At 43.0% G+C, this 25495-nt stretch overlaps 1 protein-coding gene across 1 annotated transcript; it reads right to left on the bottom strand.

Annotated features, from left to right (window-relative positions):
• Positions 1 to 349: 349 nt before the first annotated feature.
• Positions 350 to 25495, bottom strand: napab (N-ethylmaleimide-sensitive factor attachment protein, alpha b). The gene is made up of 10 exons (XM_078533379.1): positions 25345 to 25495; positions 15453 to 15532; positions 13940 to 14056; positions 11970 to 12016; positions 10791 to 10868; positions 7594 to 7649; positions 7107 to 7191; positions 5034 to 5138; positions 3898 to 4017; positions 350 to 1542 (listed from the first exon to the last, which is right to left on the bottom strand). Exons 1-10 carry the CDS (start codon positions 25440 to 25442, stop codon positions 1441 to 1443), a joined length of 888 nt encoding a protein of 295 aa, XP_078389505.1. The 5' UTR covers positions 25443 to 25495; the 3' UTR covers positions 350 to 1440.

Raw genomic sequence — 25495 nt, 5'->3', positions numbered from 1 at the left:
ATCAGCCACTTGCCCATCCTCTCCCCCTCGGGCATGCATCACCCAGGTGACCATCTCAAGAGATGAACAGTGCGTGCAAGGGTCACCACAGTTGAACCCCGATTCTATTTTCACCCAACACCCAGATCCTCCCACCCACAGAGTGTGTGGGAGCAGGAACCCTGGCTCATTCTCTCTAATGCCATACTCCCACCTCTCAATGCACCCTCAAGCAGAGAGCTACAGCACCCATCTAGCCCAGCAGGAAACAGCTGAGATCAGCTTTCTTGTGAGCATCGAATGCAAAACCCTGAAGTTCTGTTGGATAGAATTAACTGAACACTGCAGCAAAAATACTAAGAGGTGAGAATTGGGTGTAACTTCATTTATTCAGATTTAAAAATTATATGATAGTGCATTTATACAATGGTTGCAACTAGCTAAACGTTGAACACACACACACACTCGCGCACACTTCCCATGTAAGACATCAAGCTTCACCCTGCCAGATTTCCTGTGCACAGTTAGTCTACATTTCCCTGAGAGCTGGTCTGTTTAGACTTCGAGCTCCAAGTAACGTGATGCTATGTCTACACTGGCCTGCGACAAGTGCTGCCCTAAAATGCACCCAAAAAGCAATTAAATACCGGAAAAATATTCAACAGTGCGCACCGAGTAGCATTCCAGAAAATTCGGGTTAAAACTATAAATATAATTTAATTTATTGCTGGTACGTTTCCCTGCCATGTGCCAAAAATCCCTCCCTGCCAAAACTATGAGCTTACGTTCTGGGCTAACCAATCCTAGCGGGAATGCATGCAAGTCCTAGATAGCAAACGGCAACTGGCTATTTGACTGCAGCATGCATCACAAGGAAGGCTGATCCTGTGCTCTGTCAGCACTCATTCAGAAAGGGGGACAGTGATCAGCTAATTAACTCGCAAAATGCAGGCTGATAGAACTGTGCAGAGTGAATCACGAGGCGTCCTTGCTCTATTTTCATGTCATAGTTTGGGTTACCTTAAATAGCTACAAGTTTTATTACACATCAAGTTAATGCCATAAATTTAACGGGCAAATCGCATTTATACACTGGAGTTCTGCGGGAAGGATTCAGAAGGAAATAAAATATGTGGGGTTTGGGGGAAGGGGGGGGGGGGAAGAGGCAAAATCTCTGGTTTACAACAGATTGGTTTAAAAAGTGCGCTCTTGCCAGCCCAATCTGTAAGCATGACTATTTTCTCCCTAAATAAATGCAAAAAAATTGTTCAAACATTTCCAAATTACGGAATGTTCCTTTGCTTTTCTGATTTGCAGCATACTTATTATCAAAAGCCATTTTTCTCCACCCCTCCTTCCCCACCCCACCCACCGCCCCTGCCCCGCCCCCATCACCCCATCACTTGTTGGGTTTTTGACTATTGAGATATATTTTTCTTTAATATATAAACAGTTGTTCCTTTAACGCAAGTCGCTCTCTTCCCCTTGGATGGTCTTCTTGATGCGGAGCAGCATTGTAGTCAACCATTGGTCCAACCGTGAGATGGAGTCATACTCCTTCACCTGCAAAGGGAATAAACAGTTGGCTTCAATGCTTTTCCTCAGGGACATCCACTGGAATGTTGACAACATCTGAGCCAAAAAGTCATGGGTTCAAAGTCCCACTCAAAACTCGGGCGAAGAATTCTAGGCGGACGCACCCAGTGCAGTTACTGAAGGAAAGCTGCACTGTCAGAGGCGCCTCTTTCCCCGAAAGAGACAATAAACCGAGGCCCCAGCCACAGTACTGAGGGAGTGCTGCATTATTGGCAGCATCAATTTTTGGATGAGATGCTAAACAGAGAGCCTACCTGCCCCTCTCAGGTAGACGTAAAAGATCCCATGGTGCTACTTCAAAGCAGAGCAGGCTTGTTTTCCCCGCCCCCTGGTGTCCTTGCCAATATTTATCCATCAAATCAACATCACTAAAACAGCTATCTGGTCGTTGTTGCATTGCTGTTTGTGGGAGCTTGCTGTGCACAAGTTGGCTGCCACATTTTCTACAATACAACAGTAACCACATGTAACTGGCCATAAAAGGACTCTGGAACATCCTCAGGCTGCGAAAGGCACGTCTTTCATTCGATCTTGCATTCTCCCACAGTGTTAGCAAGCACATGGCCGTGAGGCGTATAGGCTGCTATTACCTTTCTGATCAATAGTCAACATCCTGAATGTCTCAAGACAGCAGGTTCTGAGCTCAGTTCTGTGTCTATCAACAGACGGAAGGAGAATGACTGAAATCTGTTTTACTCAACAGGTTTTCCGACTGTTAGAATGCAATCAGTCTCTCACTTCCTGCTCAAGAGCTCTGCGGATCAGAATTTGAAATTACACATGAAGTTTAAATTTTGGCACAGGCCTCATTAGGAGAGATTGCAATCTCAACATTAGAAAGGCACTGCATATTATTTTTGAACAGTATGCTTACAGGCAACCACGTCAGCCAAGACTAACTCCACTCTCCAAATACTGCCATAGAAGCTGTTACATCCAACCATAACTCCTGGCACTCTTTGGAATGCATGAAGTTCTTAGCAGCCGTATTTTCTGTTTTAACATCCCTGACAATAACCCACTCCTCTGCACGACACTGAAGCATCAGCCTAATTATGAGACTCAAGGGCACCATCACTGCTCCAATCCTACAATGAGCATACTTTTTAATTCTTTCATGGGATGTGGGTGTCACTGGCAAGACCAGCATTTGTTGCCCATCCCTAATTGCCCTTGAACTGAGTGGCTTGCTGGGGCAGTTAAGAGTCAGCCACATTGCTGTGGGTCTGGAGTCACTTGCAGGCCAGACCGGGTAAGGACGGCAGATTTCCTTCCCTAAAGGGACACCAGTGAACCAGATGGGCTTTTACAACAATGATAGCTGTCACTAACGGAGACTAGCTTTATATTGCAGATTTATTAATCAAATTTAAAGGCCATCAGCTGCCGTGGTGGGATTTGAACCCCAGTTCCCAGAGCATTAGCCTGGGCCTCTGGACTACCAGTCCAGTGATATTACCATTACACTTCTCTCCCCAGTCCCTGTCCCCAATTTCATTCGATTCAAACGCTATTGTGAATCTGGCAGGCATCTTAAATTTGGTTTGAAGTAAAAACAAAAACGCTGGGAAATACTCAAATGATCGGGCAGCATGTGGAGAGAAACTGTTACAGCTGTGTGCAGTTCTGGTCGCCACACTATAGGAAGGATGTGATTGCACTGGAGAGGGTGCAGAGGAGATTCGTCAGGATGTTGCCTGGGCTGGAGTCTTTCAGCTATGGAGAGAGCCTGGATAGGCTAGGGTTGTTTTTCTTAGAGCAGAGAAGGCTGAGGGGGGACCTGATTGAGGTGCACAAAATTATGAGGGGGATAGATAGGAAGAAACCGTTCCTCTTAGCGGAAGTGTCAATAACCAGGGGACATAGATTTAAGGTAAAGGGCAGGAGGTTTAGAGGGGATTTGAGGAAAAATGTTTTCACCCAGAGGGTGGTTGGAATCTGGAACACACTGACTGAGGGGGTGGTAGAAGCAGGAAACCTCACAACATTGAAGTATTTAGATGAGCACTTGAAATGCCACAGCATACAGGGCTACGGGCCAAGTGCTGGAAAATGGGATTAGAGTAGATAGGGGCTTGATGGTAGGCACGGTAACGATGGGCCGAAGGGCCTGTTTCTGTGCTGTAAAACTCTATGATCCATCATCAGAACTTCAGCCGGATTCATCTCAGCCTGAAGCACGGATTTGGTTTCACTCCTCGGGCGCTGCCTGATCGGCCGAGTATTTCCAGCATATTTTGTTACTTCAGATTTCCAGCATCCGCAGCACTTAGCTTTTGTGTTAGTGACAAACTTAGTTTGCTCAAAATCTCAAACACTTACTGCATCAGTGTAGCCATCAACATTCTGCTCTTCAAAGGCGTCCAGAAGTTTCTTGACCAGTTTGCACTCCCTGGAATCTGAGAAGGCTGGGAACATTTCCTCATATTTCGTAATGGCCAACTGTGGAATAATGGAAATGCAATGAGATACACTTCTAGATAAGGTTATTCTGATTAGATGCAAAAAAAAGAATATATAATCCGTGAAGGGTATTCCACAGGTCCATCATCTTCCTCACACCAGTGCAGGACTAGGATTTTTACCAGCTTCATATCTCACCAAACAAAATGATTCTGATCGACAAAAATGTACAGTCCTCGGGCTGACACATGGATAGGACCTCTTCAGTCTCAAAAGGACTGAGCTGTGGACATTATTACGAGGCATCCGCCTGGGATTTCTACAGGAGGTTCTCTCAATCTCCAGCCGCAACTTTTGAGGAAATATGACATAAGTTGCAGGTTTCTCCAAGGTTTCTGCAAATCTGCCAAATGCATGGTGGAACCCACCCCTACCCATGCATTAAATTCTAACCTCATGGTTTTTTCCTTAAATAAAAAAAAATCAAATTGCTCTCTCCTTTCCCAAGAATTTGAAGCATAGGACATGGTATAAAACTGTCACAGACACTGGGGAGATGGTGACATTGTGGTAATGTCACTCCACTGGTAATCCACAGGCCCAGGCTAATATGCAGGGCATGGGTTCATATCCCACCACAGCAGCTGGTAAAGCTAGTCTCACGAATGGTGACCATGGAACTATCGATTGTTGTGAAAACCCATCTGGCTTACTGGTCCTTTAGGGAGGCAAATCTGCCGCCCTTACCCGGTCTGGCCTACATGTGACTCCAGACCCGCAGCAATGATTCTGAACTGCCCCTCTGAAATGGCCGAGCAAGCCACTCAGATCAAGGGCAATTAGGGATGGGAAACAAATGCTGGCCTTGCCAGTGAAGCCCACATCCCAGGAAAAGAATAAAAAGCACTGCCCGATTCTTCAACCCCATTCCATACACACAAGGGCAACATTTCCCACATCCATCACCTTAAAATCACTTCCAAAAACAGAACCAATTCTAAAAAGCAGCTAGGGGCAAAATATCAATCGCATTGACTTCTCTGGTGCCAACCTACCTTAGCGTTTAACATGTCAACACAGAAATGGCAGAGGGCAGCTTTGAAGAAGTATTCTTTAGCGCTGTACTTCAGGAGCGGGCTGTCCATGGCTGTAGTGCCTACCTGTGGTGTACAAAACCATAAATTCACTGCACGAAACAAGCATTAAATACAATAGACTGAGAAAAATAATTGGGCAGGGGTGGAAAAGAGAGAAGAGAAGGTGGCAAACTTTCCCCATTTGACCAATAAAAATTGAACGCAAAAGACTGAAGGTGGTGAGCAACTTTAGACAGAGATGGGATGATGGCTCCTCATCCAGGGACTAGTGAGAATGTGGAATTCGCTACCAGAGGAGGAGTGGTGGAAGCAAACTGTATAGATGCATTTAAGGGAAAGCTAGATAAACACAAGGGAGAAAGGAATAGAAGGATTATGTTGCTGGGGGTGGGAAGAAGAGCGAGAGGCGGTTCACGTGGAGCTTGAACACCAGCACAGACCAGTTGGGTTGAATTTCTGTGCTCTAAATACTGTGTGGTTATGTTACTGATCACTGACAGACTAGAGACATCAAACAGAAAACTGACTTTACAAGATTGGGAGTAGAGTGGGAACAAAAAAAAAAAATCCCATCCCCCCCCCTCCACCAGATTCAGACCCCCATCCCCCTGCCCAGTGTTCAAAAGCCTTTACTTCACCCTCACTGAAACCAGAGCCAGATTCATTCCAATGGCTGTAAATAGATGCTATGCCTTGGATTAAAGCTGCTAATTAAGAAATTAAAAGCACAAACATTGGAAACTAGAGGACAGAAAAGTAAAAGGCAACAATTCTATGACGTTTGCGATTACAGAACTACTGAGCAGAAACCAGCTCTCAAACTTACACACTTCCCAGCTTGGAATGCAACAAGTTACCAAGTCACTGAATGGACTTTAGGTATTTAGCCCGCCCTCCCCAGCGCCATCTCTTAATTCATGCCCGTCTGCACTTCCCAAAGGTGTTGGTAGTTCCTTGGTATCTCAATCAAGCACCCAGTGCAAGCCTCAGTAGCAAGTGCTGTCCTTTCCCACAGACACTCTTTCCAGCAAGAGTCAATGGATTGTGATTGGAAGAGGAATCCAGGCTGATTGCTAACCAATCCCCACTCTCCGAGACCAACCAGGACCAAGAGGATTAAATTACGAGGACAGGCTGCATAAACTAGTCACGCATTCACTTAAGAGTATAGATGAAGGGGTGAGCTAATTGAGATTAGGGGAGATGGTGGTTTAGTGGTAATGTCATTGAACTAGTAATCCAGAGGCCTAGGCTAATGCTCTGGGGACAAGTTCAAACAATCTGGAATTGGAAGCTAGTCTCAGTAATGGTGACCATGAAACGGTCATCGGTTGTTGAACAGGCCCATCTGGTTCACCAACACCCTTTAGGGAAGGAAATCTGCCATCCTTACCTGGTCTGACCTACATGTGACCCACAGTAATATGGTTGACTCTTAACTGCCCTTGTTCAAGGGGCAATTAAGGATGGCGACAAATGCTGGCCTCGCCAGTGACGCCCACATCCCATGAAAAACATATTTAAAAATTGATGGAGAGAAACTACTTCCTCCAAGTGCAGAACAAGGCTTACAATTAGAGCCAGGTCATTCAGGGGTGATGTCAGGAAGCACCTCTGCACACAAAGGGGAGTGGAAAAGGTTGTTGAAGCTGGGATGGTGAGGGGGGGGTGGGTACATGGCGAATGGTCAATTGAAAATCTCAACCCAGAGCTTGATTGATCTTTGTTAGGTAAGGGGGCTCAAGGTATATGGAAATAAGATGGGTTAAATAATTAAGGTACAGGCCAGCCACGATCTAATGAAACTGAGGAACTGACCCAGCTACTCCTGTTCCTACCAGGTACAGCTCCATTTCTATCACAACACCAGCTGAAAAGGGATCTAACTTGTTACTCGAATGATGCCGAATGAAGCATTTACCCAGGAACGAATCAGGGGGAGCTCTGACTACAATAAAAACTGGATAGCTCTGCTCTGCCACATTAAGCAGCTGGGAGACAAACATCCTCTGGATGAAAACACTCACTGACCTGTTCATAAATCTCTACAGCTTTGGGATACTGTTCAAGCTGTGCAGCATACGTAGCGACTTTCAGCAAGCACTTATTCGCAGAACTGCAGAGTAAAAAAACATAACAGGCTAAATATATTCAGAACTATCCCGCGTGACCTCTGCGCAAATACAAGCCAAGCTATAGATTAAAAAAGATCTTGTGTAGGCACATGCTATACTGTTATAATTTTTGGTCACTCTTTCTGTCAACGTTTAACACTGAATATTGAATGTACAAATCCCTACCCCAGTTAAGGGGGAGGGGGTGGGGGCAAGGCGATATCGAACTAAGCTTCTGCACAACTCCGTCCTATTAGCAGGATGTTTCATTATAAATGCAACAGCTGGACACAACCGGGATAACTTTGACGAGAGAGAACGCGGACACAGCGAAACCTCCAACTTCAAAAAGGATGAGGCACCATTCCTGAGCAAATTTGCCCAGCGGTGAAAACTTTGCTAACCTGTTGGATTCTTCCCCTTTGTAGTAATCAGCCGCCTGTTCATAATGCGCAATTGCCTGAAAAGGAAAGTCAAGCAGTGAGGATGCTTCAGTAGAAGACAGTATTTGCCAAATTAGAATAAATCTGAACCTTTGACAGTCCCAAGATAAGAGTCTCATTTCACAGGCCAAACCTGGACAGTGTGAAATTCTGCCATTAAAAGATGCACATTGTTGATACTGATCGGCTGAGTTATTGCTCAATTTCTTTTTTATTCTCCATCACATAGCTTTTGGGTGAGGGCAGGGATGATTCGTCTACGCAGCCCACTGCAGTTGATTAGCCCACTGACACATTGTCAATTCCACGTGATGATTCATTACTTGGATGACAGTGGTCAGTGATTTGTTTTCAACTTCCTCCTTGATCTTGCCCCCACCCTGTGTAAACTCCCCCAGCCCTACAATCTTCCAAGACATTTGCGTTTCTCCAATTCTGGCCTCTTGTGCATCTCTGATTTTAATTGCTCCACCATTGGAAGCCATACCTTCAGTTCCCCAAGCTCTGGAATTCTCTCCCTAAACCGCTCTTCTTTAAAACCTATGTAGTTGACTGGTCGTCTGTCTTAATATCTTTGTGGCTCGGTGTTAAATTTTGTTTGATAATGCTCCTGTCAACTGCCACAGGATGTTTTACCACAGTAAAGGCACTATATAAATGCAAGCTGGTGTTGTGATCAGTACCTGTGGAAGGCACATGCCAGAGTCAAGCCCTCCAGGACCTGAGAGAATAATTCTCCACTCCCACTAAAAGCACCTCAATATTTTTCATACAATATGGTCTCTAGATAGCAGAGACCAAGGAACCTTCCTGATCTCTTGTTAGTAACTAGAACCAACCGCCCAGGAACCTTCGTCCTCATAAGCTATTAAATAAAACAAGAATAAAAAAGGGACAAGGGATACATACGAAGGAATAGGCCATTTGGCGCCTCGAGCCTGCTCCACCATTTAATAAGATAATCGCTGACCTGATAGCCTCAAATCTGCATTCTGCCTACCCCCAATAACCTATCACCCCCTTTGCTGATCAAGAATCCATCCACCTCTGCCTTAAAAATATTCAAGACTCTGCTTCCACCAACTTTTCAGGGAGAGCTCGTAAGACTCAACCCTCAAAAAAATTGCGCCTCATCTCTGTTTTAAATGGGCGACTCCCTATTTTTAAACAGGGACCCATAGTTCTAGATTCTCCCACAAAAGGAAACATTCTCTTCATATACAAGATCCTGCGGGGCCTTGACAGGATGTATGTTTCAATCAAGTCACCTCTTATTCTTCTAAACTCGAGAGGATACAAGTCTAACCTGTCCAACCTTTCCTCATGAGACAACCCACACATTCCAGATATTAACAAAAAGCTAAAAGCTTTTCCAGAAAAGCTATTCCAGATATTAGTCTGGCAAACCTTCTCTGAACTGCTTCCAACACAGTTACATCATTCCCTAAATAAGGTGACCAATACAGTACACAGTATTCCAAATGTGGTCTCACTAGTGCTCTGTATAACAATGTCACGAAGCTATTAATGTATATAACGTTACTGAAATTATTTTTTTTAAATACAGGGCTAGTCTGTGGGTGTGTCTTAATTGGATTAAAGCCAGCTAGTCTGGGTGCTTTGATGTGTACTAGTTTTGAGATGTAAGAGAGCGCATTTGCATTTTGTTGGATAGAGCATTCAAGAAGGGGAGCGAAATCTGGCACCTAGCTAGAAGAGACCAAGCAATGTTTATATTACTAATAAAATTGGTACTATGAAAGGGGTTTTATTGTTAGAAGAGGTGGAGTTCAAAGAGGCTGGTGATACAATGAGAATTTACATTCAATGAGATGTGCTAGGTATAACAGACAGCAGTTTTGTGCGTTCAGGGCAGAGGCAATGTAACATCAAAGTCTGTAAGCCTACCGCTCTGTCTGCAAGAAACCAAAGTGAAAGGAACCTCATTTTGAATTTGTAAGGTGAAAATGCTTTGCCTGGTGTCTGCTTAAAATCTATGGGTTGCTGTTGTCTTAATGGGGATTTGTTTGGGAATTTGTTAAAGTTATGACAGTAGTAATTTGTAGCCATGTGTATATATTTAGCTTGTGTAAATTAATAAATGCTGCATGTATTTTGATATAAAACCTCTCGAGAACTGGTGGTCTGATTCCTGACTTTAGAGCTGCATCTCAGACATACCACTTAAAAATATAGGTTATGATAGTTGTTTAAAGTTTCCCTCCGGGATTAAGTAACTCAGCTTTACCAACTGCTGGGTCATAACACAAGTATATTCGCCCTACTTTTGTATTCAATTCCCCTCACAATAAATTATAATATTCTATTAGCTTTCCTAATTACTTGCTGTATCTGCACACTAGCCTTTTGCGATTCATGCACTAGGACACCCAGATCCCTCTGTCTGCATTTCAGACCTCTGCAATCTCTTACCATTTAGATATGCTTCTCTTTTATTCTTTCTGCCAAAATGGACAGCTTCACACTTTTCCCACTTTATACTCCATTTGCCAGATCTTTGCCCACTCACTTAACCGATCTATATCTTTTTGTAGCCTCCTTTTGTCTTCTTCAGAACTTACTTTCCTACCTATCTTTGTGTCTCAGCAAATTTGGCAATCATCCCTTCATCCAAGTCATTTATATAAATTGCAAACAGTAGAGTTCCCAGCAATGATCCTTGTGGCACATCTTGCCAACCTGAAAAAGACCCATTTATGCCTACTCTGCTTCCTGTTGGCTAGCCAATCTTCTATCCATGCCAATATATTACCCCCTATAGCATGAGATTTTATTTTCCACAATTACCTTTGATGTGGCACTTTATCAAATGCCTTCTTGAAATCTAAGTCCAGTACATCCACTGGTTCCCCTTTATCCACAGCACGTGTTACTTCCTCAAAGTCGTCCAATAAGTTGGTTAAATATGATTCCTCTTTCACAAAACCATGTTGACTCTGCCTGATTACCTTGAACTTATCCAAGTGCCCTTCTATAGCTTCTCTAATAGTAGCTAACATTTCCCTATGACAGATGTTAAGGTGAGACAACTTTTAAGTGTTATGTGGCAATTCACTTTAACACTTAAAAGGCTAGCACAAATGTTCAACAGAACATTCAGCACAAATTCAACAGGAAACCCAAGCTCAGATACCTACTTTCTCAATGTCCACCAACTCACTCTCGTAAATCTCTGCTATCGATATGTGATGCTTCGCTGCAATCGTAAACCGACCCTAAATACAAACACAAATTTGCGTGACAAACTTGCACTTCAAAAGATAAATAGTGATGACGAAACAAAGAATGAGATGCAAAAGGTCAGTCTTAGAATAGCAGCGGGAACATTGTCCAAGATGTGTTTCATTTGGTTAACATCAGATCTGGACATGTTCTTGTCCAACCTACTGGCTTAAATTAAATTAAAAGCTGCTTTAATATTCTGAAAAATCAGCATTAATGGTCCTGGCTGCATAATAAACTCTTATAGGAATTGTACATTTTGACGGTGGGGAAGATTTTAAAATAACATGCCTTCCTCTCAGTGAATCTCAAGGCTTTTCTTTCAGATATCAGCAAGCTCTGACTGTTGGACAGGTCTCTTAATATAGCAGCTAAAAATTAACAAATCCCAAAACAAATGGCTTCGGGAGTAATATACAAACGAAAGAATCTAATTGCAGCATGCTGGGCGGCCACAAGCTCCCATTGACAATATTCGGTGGGGGGGATGGATCCTTTTTGCTCCCTCTTGTTTCCTCCAAGAATGAGTAGATCTGAACATCATGAGCTCACAGGGATAGTAGAGCAGCAGAGAGCTTTGGTGCATCAGCGCGTAGCCCCACCGTCAAACAGCAAGGTCCCACAGAGAACGACCAGTCATTCTGGTGCTGACGGAAGGAGGACTGTTGGTCAGCACACTGAAGTGTGCTGTGGGGGTCCTTTACATCTCCCTGAACATTCAGACCAAGCCTCAGTTATAACACCTCATCTAAAATGACAACGCAGCCCTAGTTCAGTAATGTCTGGCAGCATCGGCCAGATATTTCTCCCCTTTCCTATTTCTACTTAGTTCTGTTGAAGGGTCATGAGGACTTGAAACGTCAACTTTGCTCTTCTCCGCCGATGCTGCCAGACCTGCTGAGTTTTTCCAGGTATTTTTGTTTTTGTTTTGGATTTCTAGCATCCGCAGTTTTTTGTTTTTAGTTCAGTAATGTACAGGACGGTCAGCCAAGCGCGCGGTCAAGTCTCTGAAGTGGGGCTTGACCCCACACCCACTGATTCTGAGGCAATGCAGATAACTTTTAACATTACAAATATTTGGATTAGCATCTTACCATATCTGTGTAAATCTCTATCGCTCTGTTTAAACAATTAATGGCCTCTGGAAGAAAAACCACAAACATTAGCACTTAAAAAAGTTAGGCTCATTGCCAATTAAAAAAATTATTACCCCTTCTCCCTCTTTCCCTGCTGTGTTGTTACCCACTCAGCTCATGACGACTGGCAGAAAATTTGCATTAGATATTCATGTTAAGTTCAACTAGTGTTGCTGTTATTCTACTTCGATAGATACAGTGACATTATAACAGTTCCCCTATTAGTAGGGCGTCCAAATTTTCAAAACTCAAAACCGGAACACGTTGAAAGGCCATAGGAAGGCGGGGAGGGGCTCCATGATGATTGACATGTTGGACGACCAATGTCAGGAGTCTGGGGGCGGGACAGTTGAATGTTCGAGGTCATGTGATGACATCTTCCAGAATATATCCAGCCAGAGTTGGCCATCCTATTGTATAGATTGATTAAAAGGTGTCATTAGCAATGCAGCCAGGGGCCCCAAAAAAGGTAGAGACAATTCCCTAGGAGATTTCAAAGGGGGTGGGATACAGGTCCACTGCTTGTGATACAACGCAATGTGATGGGCGCTTACAGGAAGGATGAAATTTCAGATTCCCCCACCGGCCCCAGTTTATATTTGGCAAAAAGGTTAAAGGCGAATGCAAGACATTTGAACTATTTTTAGGAAATTGTCAGGACACTGGGCTATTTAATGAAAAACCGAGACTGTTCTGGCAAAACCAGGACATCTGGCCAGCCACCCTACCTCTTAATTACTTTCCAATTAAAAGCAGCGGAAAACCAGCTTCGAGATTGATTAATCTATCCTCAAATCGGTGGGCTGGTCAATATTCATACTGCCATTTAATCTTAGTGTGCCAAGGACACATTTTCATAGAATTTTAGTGCACTTATACAGAAACAGGCCATTCAGTCCAACTGGTCCATCCTGGTGTTTATGCTCCACACAAATCTTGTAACCCTTTTCATCTCAACCTATCAGCATATCATAGAAACAGAAGGAGGCCATTTAGTCCATCAAGCCTGTTCTGCCCCCATTCAAGCAGACCATGGCTGATCGACAGCCTAACTCCACATACACACCTTTATCCCATATCCTTCAAGACCTTGATTAACAAATCTATCACTCAGATTTAACGTTAATTGATCTGGCATCAACTGCTACTTGTGGAAGAGTGTTCTAAACTTCTCCCACCCTGTGTGAAGAAGTGTTTCCTTATTTCAATCCTGAAATATCTGGCTCTAAGTTTTAGACTATGCCCCCTAGTCCCACTCCCCAACCAGTGGAAACAGTTTCTCCATCCATCTAAACTGGTCCCCTTAATATCTTGAAAACTTAAGATAGGCCTCACTTCTAGCCCCAAATTCTAACTCTCCAAAAGAGAGAATAATGGCTTTTGAGTATTAGTAAAGGTCTAGGGCTTTTGAGCTTTGTTTGCATGAATAGTCTCTCCTCTTATACAGCTCCCAGGCTCAGACGCTCCTCCATCCTACCAACGTTTCAATCAAGGAGACTTAGCTGTTGCACCAGTATGAAAGCAGATGAAAATAATGTTTTTTAAACCAGCCTTCACTGTCTGCAGGCCAGCAGACTAGTCATGTCCCTAGTTGGTTGGCCCCTGTACAAGAAGTCAATCATGGCTGGTTAGCTGGTTAACTTAGCCATCCTAAATCTTCTACCACTGATGCTCTGAACAAACAGCTAAAATTGTAGAATTGCTGCCCTTGTACAAAAAATAGGAGAGAGTCAGGTATATAAATTGCACAACACATTTCAAGTACTGAAAGGAATATAATGGTATAAAATTGAGCCTAAAATAAGAATGTGACTTAAAATAGCAATAATAAATGATTTAAGTATTTAGAATTACATTTATTTTGAGTTTCACTGCATTTCCTTATTCTCTGCAAACATTCACTCGTATTACAAGGCCAAGAGAGTTACCTTGGGGATCAGCTTTCTTAAAGGCATTTCCTGCATCCACAAAGTTTGTAGCTGCATCATGTTTACTCTGCAAGTAGAGGTGGAGTTTAGCAGCCTCACAGAAGGCATTGCCTGCAGCTAAAGAAAGATGAGTACACATTAGGAGTGGGTTATTACCAGCATATTACAGCAGCTGCAGTAAAATAGCAGATTCAGTGAACACAAACTGCTCTGTGCCCAAAGAGTGCAAACAGTATTGCAAATATTCTTTGATAAATATAATGCAAATATATGCACAGTTGAGCCAAGTCCAGAATTAATCAGGCCACTTTTTGCACCGTCTAATATTCTTTTAGATTAACATGATGCTGTTAACTCCTGGCACTCGGATAACATGCTTTATCTGCATACTGCATGGATCCAAATCAGTCTGCAGGAGTGCAGCAGCTAAATTCAAATATAGAGAGAGAAACTTGTTTGTTGGCATTGCTGTCCACATCGCAAAAAAGCCCCCGTCCCTGAATTTATACTAAAATCCCCAGGAGAAGGTTCCTTAAACTGAACTGGCCAAGCAACTTCATCTATGCTATATCAAAATGGCAGTAACCTACACAGAATGATGCAATTGTTACAGCACAGGAGGTGGCCATTCGGCCTGTTATATCTGTGCTGGCTCTCTGAAGGATCAATTCACCTAGTGCCACTTCCCAGTCTTCTCTCTCTAGCCCACACATTCTTCCTTTTTTAGATAACAATCCAATTCCCACTCGAATGCTTCAATTGAACAGGCCATTTTCGAAAAAAAAGCAACGTTGATATTAAATAGTAACATATCTACAATTGGAGAAAAATGGTTCCCCATTCAGAATAGAGCAGAGAGCTATTCCCAAATCCTGGCTGCCTGCTCTCTATAGTGTCCAACACGTAACTGCGGCAGTCTGGCTCTTAAAGCCCAAGAAACACAAGTGATGCCTGCACTCATATTTGCTGGTCCATGCTCACTCTCTGAATCAGGTGAACCCAGAGGCTTCCTAAAGGGCTCAGGGCTACTGCCAGATTAATGCTCAGCCAGAACCACAAGCTGTGTTGGGGGCTCCTTGCAGGTAGGCTCCTGGCCGAGCTTGGCAAAATCATCGCACTCAGAGCCAGGATCTGAATGATCACTGGGGAAGACCACCCATGAGTTTTGTGCCTGTTTAAGGTTCTAGTTTACACCAAGATGGCTGAATGCCATCTAACGTATAGCGTTTTCCATCCCACCAGCTCCCTTTTGGGGGAAATCACAGGATATTGAGAGTTTTAACCAATTTGACAATATTCACACTATTAAAATCTCCTCCTGGAAACAATCATATCCATTGCCAGGTAAATCTGATCTGCTCCTGGTACAGCAGCTGTGTGCTGGTCTGATTAATACTCATCATCACTGTAATTGAACCCACAAATGTAATTTGAAAACAGGCCAGACAACATCTCACACTCACTAGGCCAGACATAATGCAGCCCAAGTGTGCTGTTTGGAATCTATACTTACCACTCCAGTTCTTGGCCATCTTAAACATATTAGCAGCCCTGGCGTACATTTCACACGCGTCTTCTAATCTTGAAGACCCCCTGAACAGAAAGGAAGAACGATGTTAAATTCTGGACAAGGCCAGGGTGCTGACTGGGGTAGAAACTCGGAGTAGGGGGGGGGTCTCTGACCATCACCTGATGGATCCACAGCACAAACCACCCCAAATCATCATTAGGTTGGCAGCTTTATTTGTAATATAGTTAGGGTAAGAGACCAAAAATGTTGCTGCATGAATGCAGAGGGTTCGTCTAGCCTCGTCTCTGTGGTAGCAACCACACTGCTAAGGTTCCAGGTTCAAATCCCACTCCAGGATACTCTGGTGTGCAATCTCAGCTGACACTCTGAAAATACAGCATTCAGTACTGGTTACTGGCAATGCTGTCTTTCAGATGAGGCGTTAAACTAAGTTTGCCCTCTCAGAAATGAAAGACTCCTTGAAAGTATTTTGAAGAGGAACTGGGGAGTTAGGAACATAGGAAATAGGAGGAGTAGGCCATTCGGCCCTTTAAGCTTGTTTATGCTGGGAAGTTCTCCAGTGTCTTGGCCAATATCTATCCCTCAATCAATACCACAAATGGATTACCTGGTCATTGACTCATTTCTATTTGTGGTACCTTGTGTACAGATTGGTGTCCGATACTACAACAGTGATAAGTGTTTCATTGGCTGTAAAGTGCTTCAGGACTTCTTGAGGTCATGATACATAAATGCAAGTCTTCTCTTTCCTAAAATTTGGGTCTGCGGGAATTCATTAGGACAGAGCCAGCTCAACTCAGCATCTAATTGCAGTGTATATAATCTGGGAAAATTCAAATAGAATAAGGTGGCCAGAATAGAAACATTTCAATGTTCAATACCAACTCCCCTTATTCTGCATCTTTAAGATTCCACATACTTCAATCTCACAAACACCTGGCATGGACTCAATGGGCAGAATGGCCTTCTGCTGCCTGTGAAGACACTGTCCTTCCCTCCTTAACTCAATGCCTTTTGATAACTCAAATGTCGATTTATTTGCCATGCCACCTCCACAAAGCTGCCTTTATAAACAAATGTAGATGGAAACGTTATCTTAAAATGTTTAAATGGTTATAATTGGCTCTTCATCATCACACCCCACTCCCCATCTCCTAGGCTCAACTACTCTTTAAAAATGTTTCAAAACAACCAACGCCAATATATCCTTCCAACATTGCCCCCTAAACCCAACTGATTTCCCCACTATTGGCAGTACCTCAATCGTGTAAGTGAATTATCAATTTCACAATTGTGAAAGTATTATCAAGTTTAAGGATATACAGGTGAAGGGCTTGACTGATTGAGTACCTTGAGTACATATAGAGAAAGACTACCCTAATGAACCTAAGGGGTTGATCATTTAGTTAATTTGTTCAATGGTACCCAAGAGTATAAAGACAGACTTTGGGGATAGTGGGTGTCACTATGTAAAAGGCAATTCTTTAAATAAACTAACCATCAAGAATAGGAGTTCCTTCTAGCTTCATATTTCACCATCCGGCTTGGGATCCAATTAATATGAAGGTCTGTGGTTATAACCCCTTGACTAACATGCAGACTGCCTTTTGACATTATATCACCAATCTCCTTGTCATGTTCAAGTTGCTCCATTCAGGGGAAGCTGACTGATCTGAAGATAGTTCCAAATAAATAATGTACTTGGTAGGAAGAACTGGAATTGAGAACAAACAATTCTGGCACAGCGGGCTTCATATGACAAGGATCTCCGAGCAAGCACAGTCCAAGGGCAGTGTGTTTACAACTGGATGATAATGAGCCCTTTGTTCACTAGAAATTAAAGCAGTTTGTTTAAACAAGAACCAGTCTCATTAGGAGTGAAGTCATCTCAAAGGACACAATTTATTTTTAACTTTAAGTATTTTGCAGAATCTGCTTCTTCCCCGTCAAAACCAAAGCTCTTTGCTTCCTTCAGCCATTTACAACTGGTGCCAAGAGAGTTTGGCAAATGCAGTCTCAATTTAATTTCCCTAACGCCTTTACACACACAGGCTCAAATCAGAAGAGTGCAGGGCTCTTCCACAACTTGTGAAGACCAATGCAGATTCTATATCACATTCCTGAGATACTTTCTACTGGAAATTCAAATAGCATTGAACAAATATTTTAACGATCAACACATTACAACCATAATAACACTCTACTGCTGCAATTCTACTACTGGATTCCAAGAAGTTTTTATTCTCAGGGCCTTATTTTTAAGCCCTGACTTGTAGATCCAGCAGACATTCTTCCCCCAGAAGGGAATTACAAATTGTGAAAGGATTATATAATTACATTATTGAAATAACTGGTCTGAGCAAAGTCCATTTCTTGGAGTTTGCAGTTTTCACAGATTATATGAAGGGAGGAATTAAACTAGAGTCAAAAAAGGTTGTAGAGTTCAAGTTCCTACTCTAGGGACTTGAGCACATTTGCATCTACTGAAATGCCAGTTGAAATAGTGCCATGGGATCATTTTTAAAGAAGGGCAGGGGAGTTCTCCCTAGTGCCCTGGCCAACGTTTCTCCCTTGACTGATATCATCAAAACATATTATCTGGTCATTGTTATATCAACTGTTTGCGAGATCTTGCTGGGTACAAATTGGCTGCTGCATTTCCTACATTACAGTGGCATTACAGCATTACTACACTCCCAAGGTACTTTCATCAACTGGAAAGTGCTTTGGGGCTTCCACAGATCATGAAAGGCACTATATAAATGTACATCTTTCTTGTTACCAGACACCAAACAGATTACCTGAAGCCAAATTCAGCTTTACGATATTTGTAACAATTGAGCCAGGACATATTTCAACATGGTTCAAATTTAAACCTCAGTAGAAGACTGACGCCGCCTCTACAAGTTCCATATGTGGAACATGAAAGGAGGTGATCTTTGCACAGAAGTTGTTTCTGGGCACAGATCAAATATTCCTGCAGCTCCCATTCTTTTCAGATGGGTCCTTCGAGACCATTCCGGAGAGCTTGGCATGCATTTTACTGCTGAACGCCCAGCAGAACATGAGGGAGCCAGATGCCACAAGACAATAACAGATCACTCCCATTAGGATAAACAGCATTTATATTCGGCCTCCAGCAAAAGCCAAAAGCAAGGCCTGAAATGGATAGTGAATCCAGACACACTGCACCTGAATATTTAATGCAGTTTGGGCCTCGAGTGTATTTTTCACAATAAAAGCAGGTACAAGTGTATGTTCCTTCTTGAACAGTGTTCAACTTTTTTTTTAAAAAGTGGAAGAATTCTTAATTCTCCCATGCTATTCTGTAAGTTGGAGGGAGTGGGACAGGGAAGGGGTCAAAGCAGAGGTGTACCCAGGAGAGCATTTTTTCCTTGAAGCTTACTGAGCTGGTTTCACAGAAGGCAGGAAAATTGCCAACAATCAACTGGCCTTACACTGATGCAAAGCATTACAAAACACACCTGCAACTGGAACTTTCTACTCAATTCCCCTCTTGTACTTCAAATACCACTGAAACTAGGAACATTTTCAGCTTTTCCCAGCCAAGGTCATCTTTTGGCAAGTTAAGCCAATGGTAAACAAAAGTTGTTTGCAGGCTTTAGATACTTTTACAACCAAGAGACATTCCAGAGCAGTTAACAGTCAAATGAAATGCTGTCTCTGTTGTAACGCTAGGAAATGTAGCAACCAATTTGGGCACAGCAAGGTCCCACAAACAGAAATGCGATAAATGACCAATTAAACTGTTTGGCTGAGGGATGGAACATTTGGGAACCTTTTCACTGCTCTTCAAATAGTGAAGGATCTTTCATATCCACTTGAATATGCAGATTGTGCCTCATCTGAAATACACTTCAACAATATACCTTATATGGTACACTGAAGCATCAGAATAGATTATGTGCTCAAGTGCCTGGAGTGGAGCTTTAATCCAGAACCTTCATACAAAAACTTGCATTTATATAGCACCTTTAATATGTTATAAAGTGCCCCAAGATCATTATCAAAGTTCAACCCAGGACAGATGCCCAAAAGCTCAACAAGAGGGGTAGGTTTTATGGAGAATCTTAAAAGGAGGCAAGAGAGGGGTGGAGAGGCTTGTGGGGGAGGGTGTGGGGAATTCCAGAGCTTAGGGCGTGGGTAGGTGAGAATGTAACCAATGAATAAAGCGAGCAAAAATGGACACACCCCAACCCACTCGAGCAACACCCAATGCTGATTACATAGCAGAGTTGGTAGAATGCTAGGCGTAAGATGTTTTCTGGCTGCACGCTAATTATGCATAAATACACTTTTTAAAACTCTACTTATAGCCAGAAAAATACCAGCTGCAAACAAGACTGCCTGAGTCAAAGACCTGCCAACCCAGTCAAACTAACGAGCTCAAAATGGCTGATACAGCAACACTGACAGAAACAATGCTGCTCAAGCATTTATCATCAAATGCGATGCTGCCAGCTCTTAATTAAACACTACAGCCTCTGCAGAGAGCTCATCTGGAAAACATCACCCTGCTCTATATTAGAAAACTAAATAGTCAATGGGGAAAGAAGGGACACACTGCTTCTCTGCAAGATTCCCACAGATCTGGTCTCTTTCATTACGTTCGCATTAGGATTATTCTTCCCCCCCACCCTACCCCCACAAAAAGGCTCTTCAAATTTCATTGGAGGATTGGCATTTCTGGAAAATGCAATCTGCATGTGTGTGTGTGGGGGGGTCAATAATTGCACAAAAGAAGAAAGGTTCCAAAAGAGATCAGAGTCCAGAGCAGAGTGCTGGGAGGGGCAAGGTTGAGACCATGGATGGATTTAATTTGCTGGATGGGTTAGCGCAGGCCACAAAAAGAAAGTCTTCCCTGTAGGTGGTTTTCGTGATCTTGTTGTTAAGATATTAAGTGGGGCAGATTGGGAGGAAATCAATTTCCACTGGTTGGGGAGTAGCGGTTTAGGGAGGGGCAGAGTCTAAAAATTAGATCCAAACACTCCAGGGGTGAAATGAGAAAACACTTGATGCTAAGGGTGGCAGAAGTTCGGAACTCTTTTCCACAAACTGCAATTGATGCTAGATCAATTGGTAATTTTAAAACTGAGACAGAGCGTTGGGGTACGGGGCAAGGACGGGTGTATGAAGTTAGGTTTGAGATCAGCCACAATCTCACTGATTAAAAGAACAGGGTTGAGGTGCTAAACAATCTACTCCTGTCTCTATGGTCCTACGCTGGTTAGGCCACAACTCGAGTACTGCATGCAGTTCTGGTCACCACATTATGAGGAGGATGTGATTGCACTGGAGAGGGTGAAGAGAAGATTTACCAGGATGCTGCCTGGGCTGGAGGGTCTGAGCTATGAGGAAAGATTGGTTAGGCTGGGGTTGTTTTCCTAGAGGTGTATAAGATTATGAGGGGCATAGATAGGGTGGATAGGAAGGCACTTTTTCCATTAGTAGAGGGGGTCAATGCATAGATTTAAGGTAAGAGGTAGCGGCTAAGAGGAAAGTTGAGGAGAAATTTTTTCACTCAAGAGGGTGGTGGGAGTCTGGAACTCTGTCTGAAAGGGTGGATGTGTCAGAAACTCTAGTAACATTTTAGCAGTATTTAGGTATTCACTTGCATTGCCATAGCCTCCAGGGCAATGGGCCAAGCGCGGGAAAATTAGATTAGTGTAGTCAAATCTTTGTTGACCAGCACAGGCATGATGGGCTGAATGGCCTCCTTCTGTACTGTAAACATCCGTCAGTCAATGAGTCTACTTTGGTGCTGCCGCTGACTGTACACAGCTTACAAGTCAGGCCCTGGTACTCTGCTACTCAAAAAGCAATTGCATGATGCACCTTTCTTCAGTTTCACACCCGTTGCAAATACAGGTTTGTCTAAAGTCGAGACTTTCGGTAAATCCAATGCACGTTGGCTATTTTAAAAAATATACTAAATAGCAAATCCGCCCCCCCCCCCCACCTTAACTAAAATGTAACATTCAAATGCAGTTGTGAAGTACTGCAGCTTGTGCTCAGAGCTCAGTTAGTCCTGGGCAGTTAGCGACGCACATAATTTAACTCACTGCTGGCCTGGCATCACTGAAATCAAGCTTGATATCAACAACACTCAACTCTAGTTCAATGGTTTAATAAAAGTCATGGAAAAGTTATGTTTGAAATCCCTACGGTTGTACACAGGTTCACTTGAAGCAGCTGTGGCCATACTAACATGGAATAACTGTCACAAAACCAAAGCAGCAGGATGTTGTGGTGTGCAGTTGCAAAACTGATTGATGGGGAAATTAAGAACCACTGACACACGGGACAGATGAAGAGCTAAAGGATATAATTCATATTTCAGGAGTAAATGGATCCAGTAGTGAAACTGCAAGCTAATTACAGTCGGTCACAAGATACAAACATATATCCACAGCTCAGCCACAGTGTTGGAAACCATAAGTTGTCAAAATATTCAGATTCATACAGCATCTTTGGTGCAGAGCAATGTTCCAAAGTGCTTTGTATTAAGCTAATTAGATCAAAAATTAAAATTTCAAAAGTAATTTGTTTCCTGGCCTGCTCATGGGTCCCAGTGACAATATGATCAATGGGAAGGGAACACTGGAGAATTAGAAGAATGCTTTACAGCAGCACTTTCAACTAAATGTAACCCACATGGAACCCAGAAATACTTCATGGAGACTATAACATGACAAGTGGCGACTCCAGCCTGATACTGTGTGCGCGCGCTACCAACACATTAACCATTTACAGTAATTTCAAATCAATACACGAGGTTGCATTAAGTGGACAGAATGGCTACATGTACATACACATGAAAACTTAAAAAGCACAATAAGTATGTAGTACTGGATTATATTGCTGCAAAGGGATGTTCAAACAATGAAAGAAATAGTTGCATTTCTATAATACCTTTCATGACCTCAGGATGTCTCAAAGCGTTTTAACAGTCAATGAAGTACCTTTGAAGTGTAGTCACTGTTGCAATGTAGGAAATGCAGCAGCCAATTTGTGCACAGCAAGCTCCCACAAACAGCAATGTAACAATAATCAGATAATCTGTTTTTGCAATGTTGGTTTAGGGATAAATATTGGCCGGGGCACCGGGGAGAACTCCCCCTTGCTCATTTCATGGGATCTTTTATGTCCACATGAAGGGGCAGATGGGGGGCCTTGGTTTAACATCTCATCTGAAAGACGGCATCTCTAAGTGCAGCATCGCCTCGGTATTGCACAGGTATAGCAGCCTGTTCAAGACTCTGGCATCAGACTTGAACCCTGTCCTTCCGGCTCAGAGGGAGTGTGGCATCAAATGGGCCATGGTTGACAATGATCCAATATGGATGCAGTACAGCTCCAGAACAAAACTGCACAGCAATGAATTAAGTAGGTTGACAATACTATTAATTCCAAATATGAGCTAGATGATGTTACTGATGCCAAAATTGTTCCCTTCTCTCAACAGGGCTTTTAAGTTTAAGAGTAGTGCATAATTAAGCAAATAAATCACCAGTACATTGTGTTTTTAAATTATGCATCATCTTTATGGGTGGTTCTGAAACTTCGCTTTGACAGGGTTCACTATAAATATCAAATACTTTCAGAGACTCATTCTTAATTCCAAAGTCAGCTATCCAAAGAAAAAGGGGCATCATTGCAGAAAACAATTAGCAATAATGCAACATCCAACGCCAAGTTAAAAAACACAAATTGGAGGGCGGGTGGACAGAAATTGGAGGCATCGGCGATTCCAGCCTCACGCAAAGAAACTCACAACAGAACACAGAGACAGTTTTGTTGCACTCAAGAGGTCCTCAAGGGTGACTGGAGTGCACGAGGAGAGATTAGCTCATTCCATTGGCAACAGCTACAACTAGGGTAAAAGCAAAATACTGCAGAAACTGGAAATCTGAAACAAAAACAGAAAATGCTGGAAAAGCTCAGCAGGTCTAGCAGCATCTGTGGAGAGACAAACAGAGTTAACGTTTCAAGCTTTTATGACTTCTTCAGAGCTCTGAAGAGTCTTACGGACTCTGAACGTTAACTCTGTTTCTCGCTCCACAGATACTGTTAGACCTACTGAGTTTTTCCAGTATTTTCTGTTTTTGCTACAATTAGGGTAATTTTTCATCAGAAAAAGGAGGGTTTCCCTACCCATCTACTAGATTACAATATATTTTTGTTATTTACCTGACAGTTTAAAGATTGAAGTTTTCTTGAGATTTCAGGCATTAAAAAAAGACACTTTTAAGTCTAAGATGTTTTAAAAATAAAATCTACACAATTTACTTAAACCTACTAGCTTGTGCAATAGATATTTTTCTCATGCCTCAGTCCCGATAGCCAGGGACAGCACAACTTGCTTTCTTTTGAAGAATCTTTAGCCAATTGTTCCAGTCTAAGAATACAATCTTAAAAACCTCAGTATTTCAGGACTTAAAAGCCTTTGTGTATTTAAAGTTTCCACACTAAAATGGCAGCCTTGGTAATGGTAGCACTCTCACCCGCGTCAGAAGGCTGTGGGTACACATCCCACCCCAGAGATGGGAGCACATAATCGAGATGGGCACTTCAGTGCAGTACCAAGGGAGCACTACACTGCCGGAGGTGCCATCTTTCGAATGAAAGGTTAAACCAAGATCTCACCTTCCCCTCAGGTGGATGTGATAGATCCCATGGCAACGTCACAGAAACAAATTTTATCATTATCTCAATGCTGCTTGTGGGAGCTTGCTGTGTACAAATTGGCTGTCACCCTTCCTACATTATAAGTGAATACACTGTAGTAATACGTCAATGGCTGTAGAGTGCTTCAAGAAATCCTGAGGACACGGAAGGAGCTATACAAATGCACTTTCCTTTATTAAGGAGGACTTGCACCGATGTGGCATGTTAACTGAGCAAACTTGTGGAGCCGGTTTGGTGTTTGTTAGCAGATAGCCAGCACAAAAATTACAATGTCAAATAATCCTGAATCAGACTTGCTAAATTTCACCTCAGTTAAACTGCCCAATGCAATAAAACATGACTTTATTTAAAAAGACTTAATCACACACTAATTTTAGGTTACCTTGAACGGATGGGATGTTTATAAATTTATATTGGTAAGTTTAAAAGAAAACCCTAAAGAAACCGATTACCAGAACAGTTTAGCTTCAAAGCAGAGAGTTCAGCAGATTCACACTAATCCGAGCCAAACCAAAATCATTAAACTTATCAATGCTGACCTCAGACTGCCACTGCCAAACCAAAGAGCACAGTATCATCCAGAAATTACTTGTCCTGGATCATTCAAGCCCTCAAGAATATAGCTTCTGATGGAAAGAAGGCACTTATGCCACATCGAATCTTCCAGGACATTCCACCAGCGCTTCACATCCAGTTGAAGAATAACCACTTAAGTGAGTTGAAACAACAGCCAATATGAAGACAGCGAGAAAGATACATGACTAGTTACTTTGTTTTATGGGATGTGAGTTATTGGATGAATTAAAGACTTTATCATTGATTACTATCAACAGAACTTAAACATGCACCTGTGCAGACAGCATAGACATAGACAGACATCACCTGTCAATAATGCAATACTGACATGTCAGATTAGATTACTGGCTAAAAAACTACAAACAAAGAACATAGCCGTGGAGGCAAGTTTAATAACCAGTCCCTTCAGCGACCAGCCCCCCAGTCCCTTCAGCGACCAGCCCCTACACCCACCCCGGGGTCCAGCGACCAGCCCCGACAGCCCACCCCGGGGTCCAGCGACCAGCCCCTACACCCACCCCGGGATCCAGCGACCAGCCCCGACAGCAATGTCGGGGTTAATTAATTCCCTTTACCCAGGGCCTCTCACCCGAACAGGGAGGCCATGAAGGAGCGGGCCGAGCGGACTTTCTTCTCGGCCTCGGCCACCAAGGCCAAAGCCTCCCGCTCCTTGGCCGAATTATCCATATCTGCTGACTTCAGGCCACTTCCGTCGGCTCCTAATGCCGCGCCGGCCTGTC

This window comes from Cetorhinus maximus, chromosome 32 (genome assembly GCF_964194155.1).
Source record: "Cetorhinus maximus chromosome 32, sCetMax3.hap1.1, whole genome shotgun sequence".
Lineage (NCBI taxonomy): Eukaryota > Metazoa > Chordata > Chondrichthyes > Lamniformes > Cetorhinidae > Cetorhinus > Cetorhinus maximus.
This window is presented reverse-complemented; position numbering and strand designations above follow the sequence as displayed.

Coding starts and splice junctions, on each gene's coding strand:
- napab (XM_078533379.1), bottom strand. CDS start 25,442: ATGGATAATTCGGCCAAGGAGCGGGAGGCTTTGGCCTTGGTGGCCGAG. Junction 10,869..11,969: donor TAGAGATTTACACAGATATG/GTAAGATGCTAA, acceptor GTTTGTATTTAG/GGTCGGTTTACGATTGCAGC. Junction 4,018..5,033: donor TTGACATGTTAAACGCTAAG/GTAGGTTGGCAC, acceptor ATTATTCCACAG/TTGGCCATTACGAAATATGA.